The 27,999-nt window shown below is 49.6% G+C and overlaps 1 protein-coding gene across 1 annotated transcript; it reads left to right on the forward strand.

Moving 5' to 3' along the window:
- Positions 1 to 12,106: 12,106 nt before the first annotated feature.
- Positions 12,107 to 27,691, forward strand: LOC132470122 (leucine-rich repeat neuronal protein 1-like). Its single transcript, XM_060068411.1, has 2 exons — positions 12,107 to 12,536; positions 23,668 to 27,691. Exon 2 carries the CDS (start codon positions 23,896 to 23,898, stop codon positions 26,062 to 26,064), a length of 2,169 nt encoding a protein of 722 aa, XP_059924394.1. The 5' UTR covers positions 12,107 to 12,536; positions 23,668 to 23,895; the 3' UTR covers positions 26,065 to 27,691.
- The last annotated feature ends 308 nt before the right edge of the window (positions 27,692 to 27,999 follow it).

Genomic DNA, 27,999 nt, shown 5'->3' on the forward strand with positions numbered 1-27,999 from the left:
GTTTAACTCTGCAGGAGGAGAGTTATTGTCAGTCTTCAGAGGCATGTACATATCCATTGCACATGCAGATGGAGATAGCACTAACATAACTCTCAACAAAGAGAGACAAAGAGTTTTTACTCTCTCCCCTTCTCTCTCTCTTTCCCTTCTCCACTCCCCCTGTATAATTCACTCAACAAAGGAAAAACAAAAACACTTCAATCTACAATGTACGTCTGTTTGAAGAAGCAACGACATTAGAGCCAAAAACGGAATAAGAGAGAGAGAAAGGGAGAGAGAGAGAGAAAGGGAGAGAAAGAGAGAGTTTTTGTGTGAGAGAGAGAGAGAGAGAGAGAGAGAGAGAGAGAGAGAGAGAGAGAGAGAGAGAGAGAGAGAGTGTTTGTATGAGAGAGAGAGAGAGAGAGAGAGAGAGAGAGAGAGAGAGAGATGAGAGAGAGAGAGAGAGAGAGAGAGTGTTTGTATGAGAGAGAGAGAGAGAGAGAGAAGAGAGAGAGAGAGAGAGAGAGAGAGAGAGAGAGAGAGAGAGAGAGTGTGTGTGTTTGTATGAGAGAGAGAGAGAGAGAGAGAGAGACAGAGACAGAGACCCGGGAGCGTTTCTCTTGCATGCTTCAAAAGGCCTTTCTGGTAGTTGTGAGGTTCCGTGCCAACAGAGTGTCCTCTCTCCTCTGTCTGCGGTCATGCGGTCAGGTGACCTGCACCACGCACGCCGCAGTACTGGCTTCCTGTCAGCATCCGTGACCTCCGCCTCTCACATCATCACGTTTGAAGTCATCCATTTCATCCACTCTCCCTTCACCTGTGGTTTGTTTCTTACGTCAAAAATCTGTTTTTAGTACTCAGAAGTGTCTTTTCTTTGTACTTTCTGCTGCGACACCTGCATTTCCTGTCTGGGATGAATGAAGTACATCCTAATGCTAATATATATCCTGTATTCTTACATATAGAAACACACAGAGCGGAACCAGCAGCATTCGTGTCTCAGTGCAGTGAAACCACTAAGCATTGGTGATGCTTACACACCTCTCATACGGTCTTAATGTGTATGTCCTTGCACTTAAAAATAGTACTTGGCATCATGTAGCATCTCTTATCCTAGCTATCTTTGTTGTGTACGGGGAATGGGTTAACCTAGCGATTGTTAGTGCTTGGTACTTGGTTCTATGAACATCCTTACTGTACAGACAACGATATATTGTTTCACTTTCTGCTGAACATGTACTTTGAGTAGATTTAAGTCGCTTTGGATAAAAGCATCTGCTAACACCCTAAAAGTTAATGTAAATGTCAATGAGTAGGGTGTTATCATTGTTTGGTTGTCTGTCTTATGTGTGGTGTTGCTGCACCGTAATAAACACCAACACAAAAAAACATGAAAACAGAAACAGTGAGAAGGCAGTCCAACACCTCCCCGCCCCCCCCCCCCCCCAGACACAGGCCTGCCTCATGTGGAGCTCTCTGTGGGCACCCAGGTTAAGGGGAGGCCAGGGGGAGGACACAGGACGCTATCACACCCCCGGAGTCTTGGTCACACCTGTCAGGCTGAGTGGCACCCCGCCCGGGGCCAGACATCCCACCAGTTTGAGCCGTTCGACAGCAGACAGGGCCCACGCTGGCCTGGGGGTCCCCGCGGGACAGCCAGACGCGCAGTCCTGCCCACGCGCTGCCCACGCTGGCCTGAGCAGCATGCGACTCAGGAGCGAGAGCAGGTTGGCTTGTGACCAGAAGGTTGCTAGTTCGATCCCCGACTCCTCCGAGCTGAGTGTCGAGGTGTCCCTGAGCGAGACACCTCACCCCTGACTGCTCCCGACCCGAGCCGGCTGTCGCCATTGCGTGGCTGACACCGCCGTCGGTGTGGATACGTGTGCGTGAAAGGTTGAATGTGATGCAACGTTGTAAAGCGCTTTGAGTGGCCGCTGGTTGGAAAAAGCGCTGTATGAATGCAGTTCGACTACCGTTTATCCTGGGGGGCCCGAAGGCCGGGCAGGGGCCCCCACGGTTCCTGACAGCATGACAGGGGCTGTGGACGGGCCAGCGAGGGGGGGAGACGGGGGGGGCGATGGGAGTGATGGTATAATATCACAGAGTTTAGGATTCTGCTGCTGGCTTGAATACGTTAACCTGAGACAGCGGGCCAAGAGGGACAGACCCACAGGGATCACCCCCCCCCCCCCCCCCCCCCCCGCCCCCCCCCCCCCCCCCGCCCCGCCCCCCCCGCGCTGGACCGGGGCCTGCCAGAGACCCAGGAAAACATGAATACTCTGTTCTGAAGCACAGCTCGGAACCAGCTCCACAGACTCTCTGGGTTAGCTGAGCAGGCCCCCGGGGGTAGCAGATGAGTTTAATGAGGGAATGGTTTAGCCTGCTCCATGGCTGCTCCCCCCCCCCCCCCCCTCTCCCCCCTCCCCCCCTCCCCCCTGCTCCGTGGTTGCTGACTCCCTCCCCCCCCCCCCCCCCCTCCCCCACGTCCCACTGCGCACCGGAATCAATCCAGCGTTTAAAACCTCCCTGATCAATAATCGATGTGGAGGAAGCGGAGGAGGGGAGGGATTGATCCCCTGTGGCTCCTCGGGTCTCTCTCAGGGCGTCTGCCCTGGCCTGGTTCATTCTTATTGAAACTCTGTGTGATGTGGTCTTCAGTCGGAGACTGAGAATGAACTGAGCTGGTCCGTGTAAAGGAGGAATGTTCAATCAAATGGATTTCTCAAAATCAATAACTTCACCCCAAAGGCAATACATAAAAAAAAGACCAATACCACTAACTTCATTTGACTAACATGATCTATAGATATATTTTGTATGTACGTTTTAGTTTATTTTCTTTTAATAATGAATGACAGACGCAATAGTTGGTGTCTGATTGGTTTCCCCCAGTGATGTGATGTTCTAATTACCCGATTAGAAGGCAAACCCCTTCATTAAACCATTTTGTCTTACGCTGGTGAAGGTATAGCATGTATCTAGTGAAGGTATAGCATGTATCTAGACCTCTGACATCATACCCTAATGAGCTAGTGAAGGTATAGCGTGTATCTAGACCTCTGACATCATACCCTAATGAGCTAGTGAAGGTATAGCATGTATCTAGACCTCTGACATCATACCCTAATGAGCTAGTGAAGGTATAGCGTGTATCTAGACGTCTGACATCATACCCTAATGAGCTAGTGAAGGTATAGCATGTATCTAGACCTCTGACATCATACCCTAATGAGCTAGTGAAGGTATAGCGTGTATCTAGACCTCTGACATCATACCCTAATGAGCTAGTGAAGGTATAGCATGTATCTGGACGTCTGACATTTGACCTTAAGGAGCGCTAGAGATGGTTCGGGGGATCAGGGGTCCCTCTGGAAGCGAGACGTTAGGCTGCTCTGAGTGAAGGCTCGGAGGCCAATCTGCTGAAGTTAAATGACTCTCAGGTAAATCCCCAGGAGCCTGGGTTGCTCTGTCCTTGGCATACCTCTTAATACTCGCTTCCTCTCCTTCTCTCTCCCTCCCTCCCGCTCCCTATCTCTCTCTGTCTCTTGCTCTCTCCCTCCCCCCCTCTCTCTCTCCCTTCCTCTCTCCTGCTCCCTCTCTCTCTCTCCCTCCCTCTCTCTGTCTCTTGCTCTCTCACTCCTTCTCTCGCACCCTCTCTCTCTAGCTCTCTATGTCTCTCGCTCTCTCCCTCCCTCTCTCACTCACTCCCTCTCTCTCTCTCTCTCTCTCTCTCTCTCTCTCTCTCTCTCTCTCTCTCTCTCTCTCTCTCTCTCTCTCTCTCTCTCTCTCTCTCTCTCTCTCTCTCCCCCCTCTCTCTCTCTCACCCTGTGTCTCTGGGTCTCTCTCCCCTCTCTCTCTCTCAGGTGGGTGTGATTCATGGAGGGTAATGACCATCCTCTCTCGTCACGCTCTTTACCTCTCGATCACGCTCTGTTGGTATTAGCCTGCCAGGAAATGGAGCTAAATTATCCCATTCAGCGGATGACTTTAAGGGCCATAGGATTTATCCCCCGTGAAAGACTGTCTTAATACGCACACACACACACACGCACACACCCACGCACACACCGACACACGCACGCCAGACACACACACACACCCATGTGCACACGCACACGTCTACCACCTAGCAGACGCATGTGGCCTCTTGATACCACATAATCATCACGGTTGTGTATTTGTGTATTCCTAACACCAAAATATTTGTTAAATCCGAAAGATGTGATGTGACATCAATTGAAAACAGCCTATGTTATTTCTACTGATGAGAACAGAACTGGAGAAGAGCCGTCTCAGAAGGTGAGGAATAGCTGAATAAATCCAGACAAAGACTTTTTGGGAAGGAGGAGGATGAAGGAACTGGTAAGGAGGTCACCCTTCCCCCATCCCATAGTAATACTCTGAGAGGCTACACCATCCAACACCTAGCAGACCCTGCACCTATCTCTGAGAGAAGCTAACGTCGTGCTACACTTGGCAGATCCTGCGTTCAACTCTGAGAGAAGCTACACCACCCAACACTCAGCAGACCCTGCATCCCATAATAAAACTCTGAGAGAAGCTACACCAACCAACACTCAGAAGACCCTGCATCCCATAATAAAACTCTGAGAGAAGCTACACCAACCAACACTCAGAAGACCCTGCATCCCATAATAAAACTCTGAGAGAAGCTACACCAACCAACACTCAGCAGACCCTGCATCCCATAATAAAACTCTGAGAGAAGCTACACCACCCAACACTCAGAAGACCCTGCATCCCATAATAAAACTCTGAGAGAAGCTACACCACCCAACACTCAGAAGACCCTGCATCCCATAATAAAACTCTGAGAGAAGCTACACCAACCAACACTCAGCAGACCCTGCATCCCATAATAAAACTCTGAGAGAAGCTACACCACCCAACACTCAGCAGACCCTGCATCCCATAATAAAACTCTGAGAGAAGCTACACCACCCAACACTCAGCAGACCCTGCATCCCATAATAAAACTCTGAGAGAAGCTACACCACCCAACACTCAGCAGACCCTGCATCCCATAATAAAACTCTGAGAGAAGCTACACCAACCCAACACTCAGCAGACCCTGCATCCCATAATAAAACTCTGAGAGAAGCTACACCAACCCACACTCAGAAGACCCTGCATCCCATAATAAATCTCTGAGAGTCGGGGCGAACCATGTAGGCATGGTCCTGAACATAGCGACCCGGGATCGAGTCCTGCCCGCGGTCATTTTTACTGCATGTCCTGCCCTCAATCTCCCTTCCTCTCTATCTATAAAAGAAGATAACGACATGCTACCCTTAGCAGACCCTGCATCCCATAATAATACTGAGAGAAGCAAACGTCATGCTACACTTAGCAGACTCTGCAACCCATAATAATAGTCTGAGAGAAGCTACCTTCATGCTACACTTAGCAGACTCTGCATCCCATAATAATAGTCTGAGAGAAGCTAATGTTGTGCTACACTTCAGCAGAACCTGCTCCTCAGCCTCTCCACGCGTCCTCGTCAGAGCATCTCCTCCAGAGGCCTCCTGAGCACAGGAGGAGAAGAGGAGGAGGAGGAGGAAGAGGAGGAGGAGGAGGAGGAGGAGGTTAACCTGAAACACCACGTCCACCAGGAGGAGGAAGTGGAGGAGGAGGAGGAGGAGGCGGAGGAGGTTAAACTGAAACACCACGTCCACAAGGAGGAGGAAGAGGAGGCTAGCCTGAAACATCACGTCCATCAGGAGGAGGAGGCCGTTAACCTGAGGTATCAGGTCCAGCAGGAGGAGGAGGAGGGGAAGGAGGAGGAGCAGGCCGTTAACCTGAGGTATCACGTCCATCAGGAGGAGGAGGAGGAGGAGGAGAAGGAAGTTAACCTGAGGTATCAGGTCCATCAGGAGGAGAAGGAGGAGGAGCAGGCCATTAACCTGAGGCATCACGTCCATCTGGAGGAGAAGGCGTTAACCTGAGGCATCAGGTCGATCAGGGGTCTGGAGGGAGGAGGCCCAGGCCCTGTGCCTGAGGGTTCTTATATCTTCAGTGATATTTCAACTGCCTTCATAATGGGAATTGCTTCTCAACGCTCCTCAGGAAATGGAGACGTATCTTCAAGGATGAGTGCGAGAAGCAGCCGCTAAGACGGATCACGCAGAGCAGATGAGAGGAGCTCTCAACTCCTTTGGTTTCCCTGTTGAAATGTGAGGAGGAGAAAAGAGCTGCTGCTCTAAAGTGATGCCTAGTGGGCACCAGAGCTAAGACGAACATCCAGCCTGTTTAACTTCTACACGCAGATACACAGACACACACACATGCCTGTTTACGCACACACACACACACACACACACACAAACATACGTGTAGGCAACCCTAACCCCAACACACATACATACAAACACACACACGTGTGTACAAACACACACACACACACACACACACACACACAGATACACACACATGCACACACACACACACACACACACACACAGATACACAAACACACGCACACACAAACACACATGTTTTACACACACAAACACATGCACACGCATGTTTACGCACACACACAGATATGTGTGCGTTCACAAAAACAAACACACACACACACTCCCGCACGGTAAGGCAGGTAGGATTAGGTGTAGATGTGTGTGTGTGTTTATAGCCCACAGTGAACAAAGACACGCCCGCTTTGTTCTGCTGGGGAAGAGGAGGCTGGAGTTGGAAGATGCAAAGACACACTTTTCCTGGACATAATCCTGCTCCAGGTTTCCCTGATTCAGTCAGCAGTTCCCCTGAGTCAGGCTTATTCACAGTTTGCTAGCATCATCAACAAATATTAAGCACACTGATTTTGTTGAATGTATGATATATTTCTACCAGGCTGTGTACTGTGACTGTGGCTGGGAAGGCTGTGGGATGACAACCAGACAACAGATGGAAGGAAAATAACCCTTGAGCACGTTCACTGACACTGAAAATATTGTTTCTTAATGTCAACATAGTATTTTGCAAATGCTATTCTGTAAATCTGTGGTTTCCACAGCGCCACAGCTACAGCTACGGTGGCGTGCAGCTGGCTGTGATTGATTGCTGGCCTGCTGTTATTGCAACAAGCAGCAGAGTCAAACCATCAAAGTCCTTTATCAGCCCAGATCTTCGCCCTTTATCCTTGCCGCAGTTCATTCCCAGCAGAGGTTCAATCCGCGTCGCTCCTCTATCACCACGTCGAGTCATGCTCTGGAGAACCTCTGAGTTGTGAGATCACGGATCTCGACTGCAGACTGGATGCTGATTGGATCTCGTTTGGATGAGGAGATCCGTCCATGACCTGAATTGGAGAGCTACTGTACTGTACTGTTTCACATCTGCCTGATGCTGTATGAAGTGAATTCCATTAGCCTACATGTGGCAGTCACAACAAGAGATCAGGTTCTCCTCCTCCGCGAGACAGCAGGGCTGCAAGAGCTGCCCAGGCTGTGCATGGATTAAATATTAATGGCCTTTTTTTGTCGGATGATCCGAAATGGGAAGGGTAAAACTGAAATGCTGTGAAAATGTTGGGCAGAGAGGAATAAGAACGAAGGGATAAAATGTATTAAGGACTGTTTCACTTCAATAACAACAGGGCACTGCCGATTCACTTCCACATTTTAATCAAATGCCTTTTTTCCCCCAGAAAACTTCCACAAACTATTTATATTTATTTGCTTATATCGGTTCTAATGAATGGTTTGGGCAAGTATTTCAATTTTCTTCGCAGCCGTAAAACAAATCAAGCAAAGCGCCTCTTCGACAGACCCAAATGGAAGTCGGTCCCTCAGGGCTTCTGCTAAATTGCTTTGCTCAGGAGCAATTATAAAAAGATCTGTTGATGTTTGCTGTTAAGTGGCTTTGATTGGCTGTGGAGTGCCAAGCAATAATTTGAAGCCTAACACAAAGTGACGTGTTTCACAGAGGTCAGGACCTCATCTTCTCCGTGGCTATGAAAGACGGCTTGCAGTGGGAGTCTATGTGCTCGAGGCTAACCTCGCCTCTGAGGAACCCGGAGTCTCAGCGCTTTGTGATGCTAGGAAATAGCTTCAGAGCTACTTGAGATGCTAGTGAAAAGCTTTAGAACAACTTGTGATGCTAGTAAATAGCTTTAGAACGGCTTGTGATGCTGTGTGATGTGAGGCTTTGTGAAACATGGTGTGGATTCACGGAGATGACCTCAAACCAAACCTCAGACTGTAGTCATTGCAGTCCACCTCCCCTGAGAAAACACCCAACCCTGTTCCTTGTAGCATTGTCTTGGGGTGGGACAGTGCAGTGGCTTTGGTGTTTGAATCCAAGACAAAAGCTGTTGGGTTCTATGCCCCATTGGCAGAGCCTACCACATGAGGCCTTACAGCTGACTGATTTTCTTCGAAAAGGATAATCTGTTTAAAGGTGCATTGTGCAGATTTGAGTGGCTTCTCGCGGGCACGACTTGGCAGAAGTGGATATACATAAGTATATTTAAATTAGTTTGTATTTATTTTATAATGCTGATCCGATGTCCCGGCATTCATATCGCCCGAAAATGCAGAATATTTATCAGTTAATACGTTTATCAGTTTGTTGGATTCTACAACCTCATCACACTGCCCCTTTAAATCCTTCTGGATCAAGTGAACAGTCTGCTAAAAAAGCTGCGGTGTCTTGACATGTTTTAATGATTTAATGAATGGCATTGACGACGAAGATAACAGACTTGTAAGCAGGATATAAACAATGAAGTGGGGATATGGGCACTAAGGAAGAGTTACACGGCAACCTGTATGGATATTTTGTCGAATGAGGTTTGTTTCTCACAATTTCACGCACAAATTACTTTTGCTCACAGCCCTTGAATACTGCTCTGCTCCTCATTCAGAATCTTGGTACAGCAGTTAACGGAGTCTACTCCAGGCAAATCTGCACTTGTCAGACTCCTACAATTACTGTGTGTTGAATGAATCAGCGTCTGCCTAATCGCAAATTAGTGCTTGACATTTAGGACCTTTCTTCTCCTCCAATTCTGGTATCTTTGCCTTATTACGAACATGTAATTAGTTGTAGATGACTCGAAATAAACCCGTTTAATACGGTCCTCTTTCGAGCGCAGGTTTAATAAAAATGCCAGACTCAACTCCTACAGCTGTCTGATGATGTATTAGGACCTCCCACTGCAGTCACTGGGCTGTGAAGCAGGTCTTATAATATGACCAATCAAGGAGTAAAGTTAGGATTACAGCTCAGTAATTCTCCAGGTGACTCCATCAGGGAGACAGCTTTACGGCCTGCTGCTGTAGGGAACGGGAGAGGAGATGGGGGAGAAGATTCTCAAGGATGGTTTAAAAACCTCTCAGCCTTTGGGCAAACGACAGGGGTTAGGCTGACATGACACTTTGTGTGTGTGTGTGTGTGTGTGTGTGTTTGCGTTTGTGTGTCTGTGTGCGTCTAACGTGCGTTATACCAGCCATTCCATTAACTACATCACACATACAGAGGGATAAATATCATTTATGACCAGTGTCTGGGAGTGCTTATTTGAGCACACACACACACACACACAGACACACACACACACACACACACACACACACACACACACACACACACACACACACACACACACACACACACACACACACACACACACACGCACAGACTCCTGATGGGTCCAACCCCAGCAGTCAGCTTTTTTCCGTCTCCCCTCACCTGGGGAGGTGCCAGCGGCTGGGGGGGTGGGATGGTGACATGAGACTGAGCTAAAGGTGGAGGGAGAGGCATCTGCTCTGAGATTAGCCCAGGACTCTATCAAGCTGTTGCACATTAGCAGCTCATCACGTCCGCCACGGTAACCCATACGCCTCTCTGAAGCAACGTGTTTGGGAACAAGATGTAATGAGATATTTTAGATAATGTGGGGTTTGCGTCGGTGAAGGAAATAGCTTTCGTAGTGCGGCGCATTATGCTAAGCCACAAATCATCTACTGCACTATCAGCATATAACCACGTCTTATGGCTCTGCGTGCCGGCGTGTGTGTGTGTGTGTGTGTGTGTGTTTGTGGATGTGTGTGTGTCTGTATGTGGGTGTGTCTGTGTGTGTGTTTCTGTGTGTGTGTGTGTGTGTGTTTCTGTGTGTGTGTGTGTGGATGTGTGCGTGTGTGTTGGTGTGTCGGGGTGTGTGCGTGTGTGGGTGTGTATGTGTGGGTGCGTGCATGCGTGCGTGTGTGTATCTGCATCAGCAGTAGATGTTCTTCTAACGGTGATTGCATGCAGGTGCGGTTGATTCGCGGTGTCAGATGTTGCCTGACAACGGGGGGCGGAGCGGTCCACAGTGGGGAGGAAGGGGGAGGGGGGGGGGCACAACAGGAAGGAGCCGTGTGATGTGAGATTTAATAACCCCGAGGATGTGCTGCAACTCCTTTCCTGGTAAGAGGGAGCTGTTGCCATGGCAACCAGCAGGTACCACAGGTCAACGGGAGGAAATATGATTTAGCGCGGCCAGTCGCAAAGGTCAGCAAACACAGGGCGACCGTGGAACCCACGGTCCGGCTAGAACCCAAACAGAACCACATAACAGAACCACTGAACAGAACCACAACAGAACCACAGAACAGAACCACACAGCAGAATCACAAAACAGAACCACACAAGAGAACCACAGAACAGAACCACACAAGAGAACCACAGAACAGAACCAGAACAGAACCACCGAACAGAACCACAGAACAGAACCACAACAGAACCACAGAACAGAACATAACCACAACAGAGCCACAGAACAGAACCATAAAACAGAACAGAACCGCAACAGAACCACAGAACAACATAACAGAGCCACAAAACAAAAGAACAACAGAACAGAACCACAGAACAACAGAACCATAGAGTAACGAAAAACTAGAACTACAGAACACAACTTGTTCCCCAAGAGGTTTCAGTTGGTCTCCTGAAAACGGTGAACCAAACCGTACATATTGTTAGAAAATATACATATTTATAATCTATTATTAATATACATATATCCAAACAAGTATGTGTGATGAAATATACATATACACATACAATAAAATATGAATAGGCTATCTTTCTTTTTATCTTTTTCTTTTCTTGTTTATCTTTTTTTACCTAATGTAGAAACAATTTGTTGTCATCATATTGCCAGACAATTTTGTAGCCGTAAGTTTTGCTTATTCTAGCCCATAGTACACAGCCGAGTTCCAAGTGCGGGTGTGGTGACGTATATCAGATGCGTCGAGAGCAGCGAAGAGCTGTAGTTCACAAAGCGGCCTCACATAAAACCTAAAATTATCAAAGTTCTTCACGAACATTTTTAGTTTTCTTTGCATGAAAAATTATCATTTAAATCCACAAACAACATATGTGTAATCCAGGGCATATAAAGACTGGGACCAGAAAATAATTATTTTCTCTCCATTGACACCCATTCATATTTTTCGATCTCATAGGTCCCATGAGCTCTACCGGAAAGGGCGTGACTTCCCACTCTATAGCGCTAAAACATCAGAATGCAAAAGGAGATTTTCTGTTACTCCACCATATTGAGAGGACTCAGCAGAGTTAATTCCTGAATCAACATAAATACATCAGAACCCAGGCTAGAGAGACCTTTGTTTTGCCCCGTCTGGCTTTAGAATACACTGTTGAACACAACATCTTCCCATAATGACAAATCATTTTCACGATTAATTACTAAACAATGACCAAAAAACCTTTGTAACAGAATAACTATCGCTCCAGTGCGCCTATAGACCGGTATCATTTATTATTCATACAGAGTTGGTTTAGTTTTTACAGTTGGCCTCCTCTCTCGAGATCTCTCAATATGGCGGAGTACCGCCAAAATTCCCATGATGCCTCCCCATTCACAAGCACTATTTAAAATTCAACGAAGGTGTGTTAACTCTTATATAGGGCTTGTACTGGGGTTTTCATGGCTGTGTTGGTGAGCCTACAGCTCACCAACACAGCCATGAACTACAATATATTACCAGTCAGCATAACATATCCCAACATTCCTTCACCAAGGACCCACTTCACCCTTTCCTCCGGGGGGGCGGAACTTCCTGCCCGTCGCGGTGAACATTCGGCGGACGACGTCGTGGGCGCCGTCTCGCGCACCACCGTCTGTGACACGCGCGCGTTTAAATCCAGCCGCCTCTCGCCTCGAGGCAGCTGCTGATTACAGGGCACGCGCCCGGGCTGGAGTCTGTCGGGCTCGAGCATCGCGCGCTGTAGCGAGCCAGCGCGCGTGTGCGTTAGTGAGCCGTCTGCGCTCTGATCCACCGGACGCCGTTAACGGAGACCGGGCTGCGGGCACCACGACCGGGAATTCCAAACTATCTGCAATAAGTGTTATTTATTTTTAAAGCACATTTTGTCGTCCTTTATGAGGTGTTTGTTTTAGATTTATAAACCCTCCGCGTGTCCCGGAGCTGCGCACGGTGCACGCACGGGTCAGACCCCTCAGGCTGCGTCCCGGTACCGGGTACCGGCACGGAGGATAACGGCACGGAGGATCCCGCGATGGAGAGGTGAGATCCGATCAGAGTCCGTCTGATACGCAGGGCTGTAACTGGTTTAGAACATGTAATAGTGTTGTAGTTCATTGGAAAACAATGGACAAGGATCTCAGTGTGATGAGCGTTAGAACCGAATTCCGTTAACCGCCAGTAACATAGTGCGCTGTTCTTAAGACGAGCACAGATGAACAAAGATATGAACCCAGGGGCTCTTTCTTCCAACATCAGCCTGTTCTAGAGGAGTAGTGCTGATGGTTCGGACAAAAGAGCGGATCAGAATCCTTTAGAACTGGTTTATATCAATTCAATCCGCGACCTCAACCAGGACGAGGTGGATCGATATTCCTACAGTGGTCTGTCTGTATGTGTGGGTGGGATCGATTGGATCAATATAATGCAAGGACGCTGTGCTCTATCGGGTTTAAAGGGGTAACATTGCTTTAAAAACCATGAACCAAAACGGCGCAAAATTATAAAAGAAATGCAAAAGAATGAGCTATTAATGTGCAGATTGTATAGGAGCGTTATAATTATTATCGATAGATATATTTGTAATTATCTGATGGTGATAACAACTAACTAGTGAATCAAATGCAAAATTATAGGGAAAATGTTGCCTTGACCTTTCACAGAGCTTGCAATTAATTTGCTAGTGAACTTCTGCACATTCTGCAGTTCTGAAATGATTCCTGCGTTAACATTCAGTGCTATAGTTGATACCATCTATAGTGTTTACCGTCTATAGTGTGTAACATCTAAAGCAAACGGCAGTGTCACACAGCAGCAACGTGTGCAGCCGAACACGTTGTGGCGCAGCTCAAGGGTTCCCTCCATCCTATTCAGGAGGAGCCCTTGAGGACATGGGCAGATGTCTTCACCAGACCCAGGAGGTGGGAGGCACAAAGACACACAATCCTCTGTGTCTGAGACGATTCAGGCTCTGTATGGAGGCGACTCTGTATTGTCTTGGGTCACCTCTGGTGCCTCATGGTTCCAGCTGTTACATCGTAGCAGTCAGACAGCAGACCTGACTGGAAGGCTTTGAGACCTGTTTGACCCCCCCCCCCCCCTGTGTTGGCGCTTGAAGCTGTGTTGAAGCGCTAAGCTCCGTTGAATCTGGTTTGAAGCTGTGTTGAAGCTGTGTTGGAGCTGTGTTGGAGCTGCGCCTCCCATATTCAATAAGAGCGTGCGCATTACTCCGTCTGTTGTTTGTTTAGCCTTGATATAATAGGCGTGTGAGCATTAGCATGGAGCTAATCTGTGAGGCAGTGACGTGAATGAGGGTTCAGGAAGGAGACAGGCCCCCCCCCCATCCTTATGTCCTCTCATGATGAATCAACTTGGCATCAGTCAGGAGTCGTGAGAACCAGCCAACACAAAGGCACGTCTTGGGTGTGTGGGTATGTGTGTGTGTGTGTGTGTGTGTGTGTGTGTGTGTGTGTGTGTGTGTGTGTGTGTGTGTGTGTGTGTGTGTGTGTGTGTGTGTGTGTGTGTGTTTGAGAGAGAGTGTGCGTATGGGAGTGTGTTTGTGTGTATGGGAGGGACTCTGTGTGTGTGTGTGCGAGAAAGTACATGTGTGTGTGTGTGTGTGTGTGTGTGAGAGAGAGAGAGAGTGAGTGTTTGTGTGAGAAATTGTGTGTGTGTTTGAGAGATAGTTCATCTGTGTGTGGTTGAGAGATAGTTTGTGTGTGTGTGTGTGTGTGTGTGTGTGTGTGTGTGTGTGTGTGTGTGTGTGTGTGTGTGTGTGTGTGTGTGTGTGTGTGTGTGTGTGTAAGAAAGTGCATGTGTGTGTGTTTGTGGGTATGTGAGAGAGTTTGTCTGTGTGTGTGTGTGTGTGTGTGTGTGTGTGTGTGTGTGTGTGTGTGTGTGTGTTTGTGTGTGTTTGTGTGTGTGTGTATGTGTGTGTGTATGTGTGTGTGTGTGTGTGTGTTTGTAAGGGAGTGCATGTGTGTGTGTGTGTGTGTGTGTGTGTGTGTGTGAGTGTGTGTGACAGTGTGTGTGTGTGTGTGTGTGTTTGTAAGGGAGTGCATCTGTGTGTGTGAGAGTGTGTGTGTGTGCGAGCATGTGTGTGAGTGTGTGTGTGTGTGAGGGCCACAGAGGGGGTCTGGCCCTCTCTCTGCAGTGTGTGTGGTGTTGGGGTCCCGGAGCACTGAGGCGTGGAGACATGGCAGCCGTGTGACCTTCTGCTATTGTGATCCAGAGCTGAGGAGCGGAGACACAGTTCAAGACATCACAGGGTTGGTGAAGACCCCCACTGACAGTCAGCTGCTGTCTACTGCCGTCAGCTCAGCAGTGGAGGTCTGTCTGGGACGGAGACCCCTCAACTCAGCAGTGGAGGTCTGGCGGGGACGAAGACCCCTCAACTCAGCGGTGGAGGTCTGGCGGGGACGAAGACCCCTCAACTCAGCGGTGGAGGTCTGGCGGGGACGAAGACCCCTCAACTCAGCGGTGGAGGTCTGGCGGGGACGAGGACTCTGGTGGTGTTGTTGGAGACGCTGGAGAACAGGACTCTGTTGTGACGGTACCGTTTAGGAGACACAGGATATCAAGAGCTTCGTTAGCGTCGGGATTCAGACTGAGGCGAAGCAGACAGGCCGTGACGGCACCGGGGAAAGCATGGGAATGGTGATGGAACTAGTACCGGCTCTCTCAAAACACCTCTGCTACCACTGTAGCTCTGTACACCAATGAACAATGTCCTGATTCCACTTCACTCATCAAAGAATAAAATCACAATTATAAATAATGATTCACATTTGGACAGTTCAATTGGAACTTGCACAGCTTTCCTCCATGACTTCCATGAAAACTGGTTTTATCTGCAGTGACTGCAGCACTCACCACTGCGGATCACTGTGATTGATCCACCCTCCCATGCCAACATATCGCCTTTTTCTCCTCCCTATGATGAGGGCAGATCGCAGGGACATAATGAGGCCAAAGGGGGGAGGGGGAACATGAAAGATGGAGGGGGGAAAAAATGTGTCAGCATCCATCTGAGTTCCACTGGGAGTACCATGGTGCTGTTAAACTCTAGTTATCCCCGTCTGAACGCCCAGTGAAGCATCGCTGCAGCGCAGGCAGCGAGACAATCAGCCCAGGAGGACTTTGAAAGTTTAATGAGGCAACATTAAACATTCTCTGCGCACGCCGCACATTTTCATAAGCCCAATTATTCGGCATCGTCCGAGAGTGCGAGAGGCCGTGTTGTGATTGGAGCCTCACGACCCTTCGCTCTACGGTTCTGATCGCACCGTTCATGGACCCATGTCCTGGACATGTGTTCCTGGACGTGTTCGTTGACGTGTTCTTTGGCATGTTCCTGAACGAGTTCCTTGACGTGTTCATTGACGGGTTCCAGGACATGTGTTCCTGAACATGTTTGTTGACGTTTTCATTGACGTGTTCCTTGACGTGTTCCCTGATGTGTTCCTTGACGTGTGCCTTGACACGTGTTCCAGGACGTGTTCCTTGACACGTGTTCCTTGACATGTGTTCCTCGGCGTGTTCCTTGACGTGTTCCTTGACACTTGTCCTAGACAGGTTTTCCTTGATGTGTTTCTTGACATGGGTTCAGGACATGTGTCCTGGAACACACTTCCTGACCAGGTGTTCCAGGATAGGGGTTCCTTGACACGTGTTCTAGAACATGTGTTCCTTGAAATGTGTTCCTTGACACGTTTTCCAGGACATGTGCTCCAGGACATGTGTTCCAGGACATGTTTTCCTTGACATCTGTTCCAGGACATGTTTTCCTTGACACGTTTTCCAGGACATGTGTTCCAGGACACGTGTTCCAGGACATGTTCTCCAGGACATGGGTTCCAGGACACGTGTTCCAGGTGTGTGTTCCTCGACATGTGTCCAGTACGCGTCCACCCGTCCTCTGGTCCCCACACAGCTGCAGGAAAACCCTTGTGTGATGAGGAGGTAGTCGCCTTGCATACTAATGGCTCCGGAACAGGGTGTCTCTCAGACGGGGACAGGGAGGCCAGCGGGCGCCCCTACTCTGCCCTGCCTCAGCAGCACCGCGGGGGTTGGTGGGGTGGGGGCGGTGGGGTGTGGTGTGGTGTGGCGCCATGGCGGTTGCCATGGCGTCCGGAGGGGCGAGGCGCCCATATAGGTCGATGGCCGCGCTGGTTCTCGTGTTGTTGCGTGTGTAAGTGAAACGGGAGTGATGGGCGGTATGGCCGTCGCTATGGTTACGGCATGGATGCAAGCCCGTCGTGTGCCTGCTGATTCGGAAACACAGAGCTGTACATTTCACGAGCCAGAGGTTCTGCAAGGTTCTGCGATGTATCATGAGGTATCCAACGAGCAAGGTTCCTCCTCCAAGGTCTCGTTAGGCATCAGATGCACATGTGGGAGGTGCAAATAAATGACTTACATTTATTTGTAAAAGGTTTCCAAAAAACATGCCAACAATAAATTTGCACAATTAGGCAAACATGTGTACATTATAAGAAGCGTTATAGGAGATGCATTTGACATGTTAACAATTTCATAACGTTTCTAAGTAATCACTAAATTGTGCTGAATAGTGTCTTTGTTCAGAGGAGGCAGGCAGGAAGTGCCCGGCGCTGGGACTCCGTTCTCTGTTCTCTCACGTTGATTAGCGTCTGGGTCCTGTGTGCGTGGAAACAGAGCCTCGTAACTTAGTTTACGCCGCTGTGGCATTGAACAGACGGAGATAATCACGTCATTCTGTCACGTCTCGCCCCATAGATCCTCCTCTCCCTCTAAAACTCCGTCCTCCTCTGGGGGTTCATGGAGACGCCGGTAATGATGATGTAGGGCTCGTAATGCAGGGTGCATTATGGGATGTCTTCTTATAGGGCTGGTACAGCAGGGTGCATTTTGGGATGTGTTCTTATAGGGCTCGTACAGCAGGGTGCATTATGGGATGTGTTCTTATAGGGCTCGTACAGCAGGGTGCATTATGGGATGTCTTCTTATAGGGCTCGTACAGCAGGGTGCATTATGGGATGTCTTCTTATAGTGCTCGTACAGCGGAAGGCATTATGGGATGTGTTGTTATAGGCCTCGTACATCAGAGTGCATTATGGGATGTGTTGTTATAGGGCTCGTACATCAGAGTGCATTGTGGGATGTGTGGTTGGTGATACTCCACCATTTCGAGAAACCTCAAGAGAGTTGTTGTGTTGTAATGTCCATTAATAAACGTAGATGCATCGTATCCTAGGCTAATCGAAACGCTGCCACGTCTCGCATGAAAAATACTGTGGTGGTTTCAATACAACATTGTCCCCCCCCCCATAATGACTCTAACAAAATACTATTATACCATTTCCATTGTTCTGCTCCTATACTTCGTAAATGGAGGTGGTCACAATTCACAAACCCTATAGAACTATAGGTTATGGACGCTGTGTGTGTGTGTGTGTGTGTGTGTGTGTGTGTGTGTGTGTGTGTGTGTGTGTGTGTGTGTGTGTGTGTGTGTGTGTGTGTGCGTGTGTGTGTGTGTCATTTCTGGAGTGTGGGTGTGTGTTTGTGTGTGAGTGAGGGTGTATGTGTGTGCGTGGAGCATACGGGCCTGTGTCTGTGGTGTGTGTGTGTGTGTGTGTGTGTGTGTGTGTGTGTGTGTGTGTGTGTGTGTATGGACCTGTGTGGCGGTGTGTGTTGATGAAACACTGAAAGATGGAGCAGGCAGAGTGGCTCCATCTCATTGGTCGGATGCTGCACCAGATGGATAGGGTAGAGGTCTTTGGGAGTGTGTGTGAATGTTGGTTGTGGTCCTCTTCAGAGGTGTGTGTCAGCGCTCTGTCGGCTACAACACCACAGGCGTCCTTTAGTGCATCTTCTTTAAGAGCAGGTATTACATTCTCCCATAAAATCGATTGAACCTACTAAATTGGGCTCTGTGCTTTCTGCTGTCCCCAGCAAGAGCTTAGAGGAGATTCTCCCGATACAGCTGCCCAGGACGCAACGCATGTGGCCCCCTTTCGCAGCAAGAAGGGAATTCATTTCACACATCATTTTCCACTGTCGGGTCACAGAGAACTCCGCAATTTCACACAAATCCGTCCCAAACAAAGGAGCAGCTCGTATCTCCCCTCTCGCGTCTGGATCGTGATGAGGTGGATTATGATTATCAACGGAAGGACGATTGAATAGTTTGCTCCCCTACCCCTCTTTCTATTGCTTGTCTATTGAGTGTCATACTTTTGTTTCATATCTATTCATGAGAGCTACAAATAGGGTTGGACCCTGCTCTATCAGTGGCGGTTAAAGCTGGGTTACGTAAGATTTGAGAGGTTTAAAGAGAGAGTTCATAACAAAGCCGGTGAGATTTGAAAATAAACAAACCAAAAAATTGTCTCTCCCTCCGTCCCTCCTTTACTATGTTTCTCTGCCATTGAGAAGTGTTGCCTTCAGGTGAGCGAGGTACCAATCAGAGAAGAGATGCCCTGATTGGTCAGCAATGAGCCGGGAGTGGTCTGCAATCTAGATGTCGTCGTGCAGAGCCAGGCGCAGTCGACCAGAGAAGATATTCTCCCGGAGCCTCTCTCTCACTTGCAGCTGACAGACGACTCCTAACAAATTAACACTCAAATTAAAGCTCTTAAATCTTACCTACAGCACCTTTAACTATGCGGCTGTCAGGATTTAGCTGCTCTCTTATCTAGCTGGAGCGACACGGTTGTGCAGTGGGAGACACTGGGTACCTGTTGTGTTTTCTGTGGAGGTCTGCCATTTGTTTAGTTTTGTTATTTCTTATTTACTTAGTTAAGTTATTGATAAACGTCTGAGGCTCGGCAGCCCAATGGTGTAGTGCCTCTTTAAGAGAACAGTGTGCTGTGGGTCCATGTGACCGGTGTTCCCCAATAAAAAGGTGGCGCAAGAGTTGTATTATTGGTACATAACTTTGACCCGGTGTGCAGCCACTTGGTAAGCTCCCTTAAATTCTTGTCTTCTTGTCTGCTTTTATGTTGTCTAATGATTTCGCAATAGCGCTTTGCTCCGGTAGATCCCAGTACGTTGCTAATAGCCAAAGTTAAAACGATATAAACATTTCAAATACATAAATCCATTTGGACTTGTAACGTCGCTGTCCCATCCGTGTCCATCCATGTTTGTATTTATTTTGTTTTATGAACGTCGATTAAATGAATCGCAGGGACCGGCATTTGTGCTGTACTTCCTGGGTTGGATTATGATTATCAACGGAAGGACGATTGAATAGTTTGCTCCGTTACCCCTCTTTCTATTGCTTGTCTATTGAGTGTCATACTTTTGTTTCATATCTATTCATGAGAGCTACAAAAAAAAATAAGCAAAGGGAAAGTAGCTGCTTTCCCTTTGTTGAAAAATAAACAAACAAAAGTGGAATACCGAGTAATATTCTTTGTACACCGGGTTACCCCTTCCGTGGGGAGAAAACGGAACAGTACCCATGGAATCCTTTCTGTGGACTGGTTCTATGTGGACTGCTTCTGTGTTCCCCCTGTGCTTGCTGTTGTGGTAGCCTCCCACAGGCACCTTGACATAACTGGCGACGTGTGTGTGTGTGTGTGTGTGTGTGTGTGTGTGTGTGTGTGTGTGTGTGTGTGTGTGTGTGTGTGTGTGTGTGTGTGTGTGTGTGTGTGTGTGTGTGTGTGTGTGTGTGTGTGGTTCAGGGTGTTCCCCCTGGCCTTATGCCCCCGCTAGCTACAATTAAAGGTGAGGAAGATGCATGGATGAACAGATGATAGAATATACTGTAAGGGTTACGCCTCAGGGTTGTGTGTGTGTGTGTGTGTGTGTGTGTGTGTGTGTGTGTGTGTGTGTGTGTGTGTGTGTGTGTGTGTGTGTGTGTGTGTGTGTCCTCTCACTGGTTCCACAGCGTGCCCAGGCGACTGGCATCCAGACAACACTGCCAGGCCCACGGGCCGGGGAGTGGCTGGTGTCCTTTGGACGGCGCTCTGCTGGGGCGTTGTTGTAATGTGGATAATAAACTCTCCACATGGAACGTGTCCGCCAGGAAACATGAAGCAGCTTAGGGCAGAGTGCGGAATTGCAAAAACGCTCCAGTTGAGCTGCCGGTGTTAATGAAAAAAACGCCCATATGTGCGCAGTACACATCTCCTTTGGGGGTCTGGAAGGTAACACACAGACACACACACACGAAACACACACCGACACACACACACACCGACAAACACACCGACACACACACACACACACACACACACACACACACACACACACGGAGGCAGCCCCCCCCGTGGTGCCACTGAAACCTTGCAGCAGGTGTTTGGGTATCACGGCCTCAGCAGGGTGGCGGTGATTCTGCTCACCTGTCGGTTCGGATCTGCGATGAGGGTGTCCAAACCCGCGGCGGTCCGGAACCATGGGGGGGGGGGAACCGATAGCAGAACGACCCTTCTAGAGAACATCACAACCATATCATCACACCTTCTCTGGCGTACATGAGAACCATGCTGTTAGGACAGCCGTGTATTACGACGAGACGCTAAGAGGTTCCCTTTCAGTGGCCCTGTCTCGCCGTTCTGGGACTGTGAGTTTCACCAGAGAGGTTCCCGCAAACCCTAGCTAACGTGAAGGAATCAGTCAGACTGAAGATTGAAGATGCTCTCGTGTTGAACCGACAGCAGGAAGTGTAGGAGTCCTACTGGAGCCAACACGAGCATCTCGTCCTACTGGAAAAAACACATCTCGTCCTACTGGAGCCAACACGAGCATCTCGTCCTACTGGAAAAAACACATCTCGTCCTACTGGAGCCAACACGAGCATCTCGTCCTACTGGAAAAAACACATCTCGTCCTACTGGAGCCAACACGAGCATCTCGTCCTACGGGAGCCAACACGAGCATCTCGTCCTACTGGAGCCAACACGAGCATCTCGTCCTACTGGAGCCAACACGAGCATCTCGTCCTACTGGAGCCAACACGAGCATCTCGCCCGGGCTTCCTGGGAACGACGCAACGTTCCTTGTGTTTATTTATAAAGCCGGCCTTTAGAACCTGGAGCTTGTACGAACGGTGTGCGTGTTTCAGTCTGAGCCCCGCAGTGCTCCCCGCAAGTTGGGGGGGGGGGGGGGGGGAGCAACGGGGGGGAACTCCAAAGAAATGGGTTTATCATATCAGAGCTCCAGAGAAAATTATGGAAAGAAAAAAACATTCTCAACCATGCCCTGGCTTTCCCCGACAAGGGAACGCACACACTAAGGCAAACACTAAGACACAGACACATTCGCACACACACACACACACACACACATTCGCAGAAAACACACACAAAGTTGCATGCACACACAAACATATTCACACATTCACACACACTTATACTGTACACACACTGTACACACACTGTATACACACACACGCACACACACACACACACACACACACACACACACACACAATGAGTTATTCAAATACCGTGTGTTAAGGGAATAAATGTGCATTTTTATGAGTTGCGACTGGAGGCTAAGCCATTGTGTTGTTTACCGTTGTACAGAGCCTTCTCTCTCTCTCACCCTCTCCCCCTCTCCCTCTCCCCCTCCCCCATGCTGTGCTGGAGTATTAATCAGAGAGATGGTGGATTATTATTTCCTCGAGGCTCTGTGCAACTGCCATCATCCAGCTCAAAGAGACTGCCGCACCTTTCCACAAAAGGACAGGTGTCCTTTTAATAACGAACCAGGCACACACAAAACAGCCTGAATGCAGAGTTTCACTTTGAAATCAATTGAATTGATTTATTCCCTCTGAGCGCTTCGCATGGCAGGCAGATAAATCAGGTGGTTTGCAGAAAGGGAGAGACAGACGGGCTGCTGTTTGAACGCTGAAGGAGCTGTCACTGGTTTAAAGCAGGGCAGTCCCACACCGACCTAGAGGGGTACGGAGGAGAGGACAGGTGTGTGTGTGTGTGTGTGTGGGGGGGGTCCCCTCTGGCCCCCATGCCATCCGTCTCTGGGGCAGGACGGGGGAACAGGGCAGAGGTGCCCTGGCAGTGGCACCGCTCCGAGAGACGCTGTGTCCTCGTTCCGGGAGAGTCTGGAGTGGTTCGGCAGGCGGCGCGTCTGTGATGGATTATGCGCCAACGACGTGTAAATCAAGTGTAAATCAATCATCACTTTTGTTTTAGTATGATTTTCTGGGCACGATTCGTGGAGTCTTACGGCGGTACTTTTTTTGCGCACAAGCCAACGTCGGTGGATAATCGAATATGCCTTTTAGTAGTAGGAGTTGAGCGGCTGAGTTATTAGGCGACTGAAGAGCATCGCATTGTGCTTGGTGTTGGGTGGATAATGAGGTCACATAAACAAGTTGTTTATGTGGGAGGTTTGGCTCATTAGCTCCGCCGTCAAGAATCAATACAAAGAAAGCGTTGCCTGCTCGACTTTGGTGTCTTTTGTTCGTCTTTGTCAACCCCCTCCTCCACCACCGCTCAGATCACTCCTGACACTTTCAAACATTCAACATCATTAAAAAGTTAGCGTCGTTCTACATCGGTCGCCGTACTGCGGTGCCCTGGAACCGGCGAGCGGTCGTTAACGACGACGAGCACGTAGTCCTCGACGTCTTCATTGATTGTGCCGGTTGGGTTACGGGCTCGGAGCCAGGGCTCCACTCTGAGCCAGCCAATCTCAGCAGGGCCTGAGCCGGTATGCAGATGATCCACCCTCGCCCTCCCAGACTGGAAAAACAAACATCCCAGAGGAGCTCGGTGTGCAATACATCAGAGACGCACACCAGCACCCGAGAAGCTGAGGCAAAGAACCATCAACATCAAAACATGTGCATCACTCGTATCTGCGTACTCCCACTGATAGATGGGCTGAGGAACATGATGAAGTCTTATGTTTGTAGTGCGGTGATTTATGCTATTTGATGTTATGTTCTTTAGAGCCTTCCTCTGACAGATTCCGTTGCAGGATTATTTTAGTAGATTTTCTTAAATCTTTGATGAGAAAAAGGGCTGTTCTATGGAATGCATACATATATGATGATTTGGATCTAATGAAATTCTTTCTAATCTTGCGTGTTCGGAAATCGAGCATATGTCTTACGTTGTCACTGAAACTCAATTACATTTGTTTTTTGCATATTTCATCCTAGAATTTCCATATTACCTTCACACGTCTAACTCGGTGTATCTCTTCTGTCTCTTCACAGATCTAACCTTCTGAACACAAAGCAGTGAGGACAGAAAGACTCACCGCTCCAGAAAGAGTTTCTCCCCATCGGCCTTCATCTTGAATAAACCCATAGTGGCTGGGAAAGGAGCAGCAATCCTCAGTGAATCTGATGCTCGTGAGCCGTGGTGCAGCGACCGCTCAAGCCTTCCTCCTCAACACCGCCTCTCCTCCGAGCGTGGCGTGAGCAGAGAGCGCAGAGAGCACCATGGCCTCTCCCTCCCTCCCGCGGTCCACGCTGGCCCGGCTGGCGGTGGGTCTGCTGCTGCCCCTGGTGTGCCTGGCTCAGGGCAGGGAGTGCCCCCGGCTGTGTGTCTGCGAGGTGCGGCCCTGGTTCACCCCGCAGTCCACCTACAAGGAGGCGTCCACCGTGGACTGCAACGACCTCCGGCTCACGCGCATCCCCGCCGACCTCTCGGTGGACACCCAGGTGCTGCTGCTGCAGAGCAACCTCATCTCCCACACCAACGGGGAGCTGGAGCCGCTGCTCAACCTGACGGAGCTGGACCTGTCCCAGAACAACTTCAGCACCGTGGAGGCGGTGGGTCTGACCAGCATGAACCAGCTCACCACCCTGCACCTCGAGGAGAACCACATCCACCAGCTGCCCGACCACTGCCTCCGGGACCTCTCCAACCTCCAGGAGCTCTACATCAACCACAACCAGATCAGCTCCATCTCCCCGGGGGCCTTCGTGGGCCTCCACAATCTCCTGCGCCTCCACCTGAACTCCAACCGGCTGCGGGTGATAGACAGCCGCTGGTTTGAGGCCACGCCCAACCTGGAGATCCTGATGATCGGGGAGAACCCGGTCATCGGCCTCCTGGACATGAACTTCCAGCCCCTGGGGAGTCTGAGGAGCCTGGTTCTGGCCGGCATGGACCTGACCGACGTCCCGGGGAACGCCCTGGTGGGGCTGGACAGCCTGGAGAGCATCTCCTTCTACGACAACAAGCTGATCCGGATCCCCCAGCTCGCTCTCCAGAAGGTCCCCAACTTGAAGTTCCTGGACTTGAACAAGAACCCCGTGCACAAGCTCCAGGAGGGCGACTTCAGGAACATGCTGCGACTGAAGGAGCTGGGCATCAACAACATGATGGAGCTGGTTTCGGTGGACCGCTACGCCCTGGACAACCTCCCGGAGCTCACCAAGCTGGAGGCCACCAACAACCCCAAGCTGTCGTACGTCCACGGGATGGCCTTCAGGGACCTGCCCTCCCTGGAGAGCCTGATGCTCAACAACAACGCGCTGAGCGCCCTGTACCAGCGCACGGCGGAGGCCCTGCCCAACCTGCGCGAGATCAGCCTGCACAGCAACCCGCTGCGCTGCGACTGCGTCATCCAGTGGATGAGCGCCAACCGCACCATGGTGCGCTTCATGGAGCCCCTGGCCATGCTCTGCTACGCGCCGCCGGAGCGCCGGGGCAAGCGGGTCCGGGAGCTCCGGCTGCTGGACGCCCCGGAGCAGTGCCTGCCCCTCATCTCGGCCGGCACCTTCCCCGCCCACCTGGACCTGGACCTGGGGATGAGCACCGCGCTGGACTGCCGCGCCACGGCCGAGCCGGAGCCGCAGATCTACTGGGTCACCCCCCTCGGCGCCAAGATCACCACCGAGACCGAGTCCGAGCGGTACCACCTGAGCGGCGAGGGCACGCTGCACCTGACCCGCGTCCGGGCGGAGGACTCGGGCCGGTACACCTGCGTGGCCCAGAACACGGAAGGGGCGGACACGCGCGTGGCCACGGTCCGCGTGAACGGCACGCTGCTGGACAGCGCCCAGGTGATGAGGATCTACGTCAAGCAGACGGAGCCCCATTCCATCCTGGTCTCCTGGAGGGTCAACTCCAACGTGCTGGCCTCCAACCTCAAGTGGGCCTCGGCCACCATGAAGATCGACAACCCGCACATCACCTACACGGCCCGCGTGCCCGTGGACGTGCACGAGTACAACCTGACGCACCTGCAGCCCGCCACCGAGTACGAGGTGTGCCTCAGCGTGTCCAACGTCCACATGCAGACGCACAAGTCCTGCGTCAACGTGACCACCGGCAGCGCCGCCGCCTTCGCCCCGGACGCGTCGGACCCGCGGCCAAGCACGGCCGTGCTGGCCGTCATGGCGACCGTGCTGGCCTGCGTCAGCCTGGCCACGGCGGGGGTGTGCCTGAGCCGCCGCTGGAGGAGGAAGAACTACCAGCACTCCCTGAAGAAGTACATGCAGAAGACCTCGAGCATCCCACTGAACGAACTGTACCCGCCGCTCATCAACCTGTGGGAGGCGGACGGCGAGAAGGAGAAGGACGGCGGCGGCGGTGGCGGAGGTGGCGGCGAGGGCAAGCTGTCCCCCGTGGACACCACGCGGAGCTACTACATGTGGTGAGGGTCGCGCAGACCCCCCACAGAGACCCCCCACGGACACACTGCGGCCGTTAAGGTGCAAGAGGCGCACAAAGGGGACAAAGGATTTATTCAGTGTTGGTAGCTTTGCTGAGACGTTGCAGAGCGATCGAGGACGTGATTCCCTTCTCTTCTTTAACTATGATAGTGTATCGCCTGGGTTGGACTCTTTCTTTCTGGGTTTGGACTCTGAAGGCCGTGTTCACTGGATGATCAGTGAAAGGCTCTAACACATCGGTAGGTAGAAAACTTAACACGTGGGTCGATTAACGCGTTCATTGACCCACAGGAGACTTTGGTGCGCTGACTACGGCGCCACTGGGCAGGTGATTTATGTACGGTGCCACTGGGAAGGTGATTTACCTCCATGGATGGCCTGACTCTAACGTACTGTAAACCACGGCTGAGCTGAGGTTACCCGTGTTAACCTGTAATGCTATACCGATTAGTGTGTTTTGTAAAGTGTTTTTTTTCACTTGCATAGTTGCAAAGCGCATAGTGCGTCCACTTGTTTAACGTGATTCTGAAATATATCCGATATACTGAATATGTTGTTTTATTCGTCCACATTGGAAGGAGGCTGTAGAGTAGGAGGTGGTTTGTGAGGAGACATAGAGGAGACAGAGGACAGCAGAGGAAACAAGGGTTGTCGGAGAGGTCTTTCATTCGTCAGAGCCGGGTGCCCCCTCAGGATATACAGCCTATATATATACAGTATAAATATATATAGGGGGGCAGGCCTCTACTGTGGTCTATAATCCAAGACCACCAATCTTTTAATATTAAAATATATTAGATATGTTTTTTTTATTGAAGAATGTAAGAACCCAGCACAATGACACAAAGACATCTGCATCGCAAATCACTTCACCACGTATTTATCAATCACACGGATTCAGTTCTGTCACGACAATAAAAGCACAAGGTAGCGGTTTTCTCTTCGTTTCTCTGCACTCAGCTCGCACGGCAAAATGTCGATTTTTTTTCACTCTGACTCCATAATGTGTGCCGTTTTATTTTAAGCCTCTTCACTTATAGTGCATGGTAGAGTACAGCAGTCCCTCGTTAACATGGCCCTGTATGGCAGCTATGTTTAGCCTTTAGGTGGAGGGCTGTCTGCGCTGTATATGTTTTTTACTCTTTAACACGACGCTCTTCCACTTAACGATGCAGTCTCTTCGGTCTTCTTGCAGTAGGAGTTGGGATCAAAGGCTCTTTGTGTTTTCCTTTCAAACAGTTGATCTGTTGTGCACTGACTGATGGGTAATGGAGTTGTTTTAACTTCAAAGTAAAGGCTGACAGACGGGTTGAGACGTGTTACTGTCTACTGAATAATGTTAGCCATTGTGCAGTAATGTTGTATCAACTATAATTTTGACCTTTGATTATATTCCAAGGAATTAGGGGTTTTAGTTTGGGAGAAATGTGGTGTTCAATGATAGAAAACATGAATGTATAATTAATAGCGTTCATGATTATTAACTACTGTATTATATTCTAGGAACTTTTATCTTACTACATTTGATAGCCATTGCTTAGATTATTAATTCCACGTGTAAAATGTACACTACGGATGTTCAAATAAATAAGTTTTGTTCTTTTGCATTTAAGTCCCCTGATTATGTGTGTTATTTGTAGGATTGTTATCTTCTTGGAGTCAAATATAAAATTAACAGTCCAATGGTAGCTTGGGAGTGATCTCACTGGATTGAGGGAGTTTGCTGCCCTCTAGTGTCGAAAAACAAAAAACAAAACGGTCATCCTGCAAACAGTTTTTTCGGGGTTGATGAAATAAGAGAAAAAGTGTCATGGTATATTTAAAATGAGACGTTGTTTATCCAAAAAGTTTTATATTTATTCACAAGAAAATATTCTTCTTTTTTACAGTTGATTGATAATCATATTGCCAGAACAATAA

The sequence above is a fragment of the Gadus macrocephalus genome, chromosome 13 (genome assembly GCF_031168955.1).
Source record: "Gadus macrocephalus chromosome 13, ASM3116895v1".
In the NCBI taxonomy this organism is placed as follows: Eukaryota; Metazoa; Chordata; class Actinopteri; order Gadiformes; family Gadidae; genus Gadus; species Gadus macrocephalus.

Excerpts from the sequence above, each read along its gene's own strand:
- LOC132470122 (XM_060068411.1), top strand. The coding sequence starts at position 23,896 with ATGGCCTCTCCCTCCCTCCCGCGGTCCACGCTGGCCCGGCTGGCGGTG.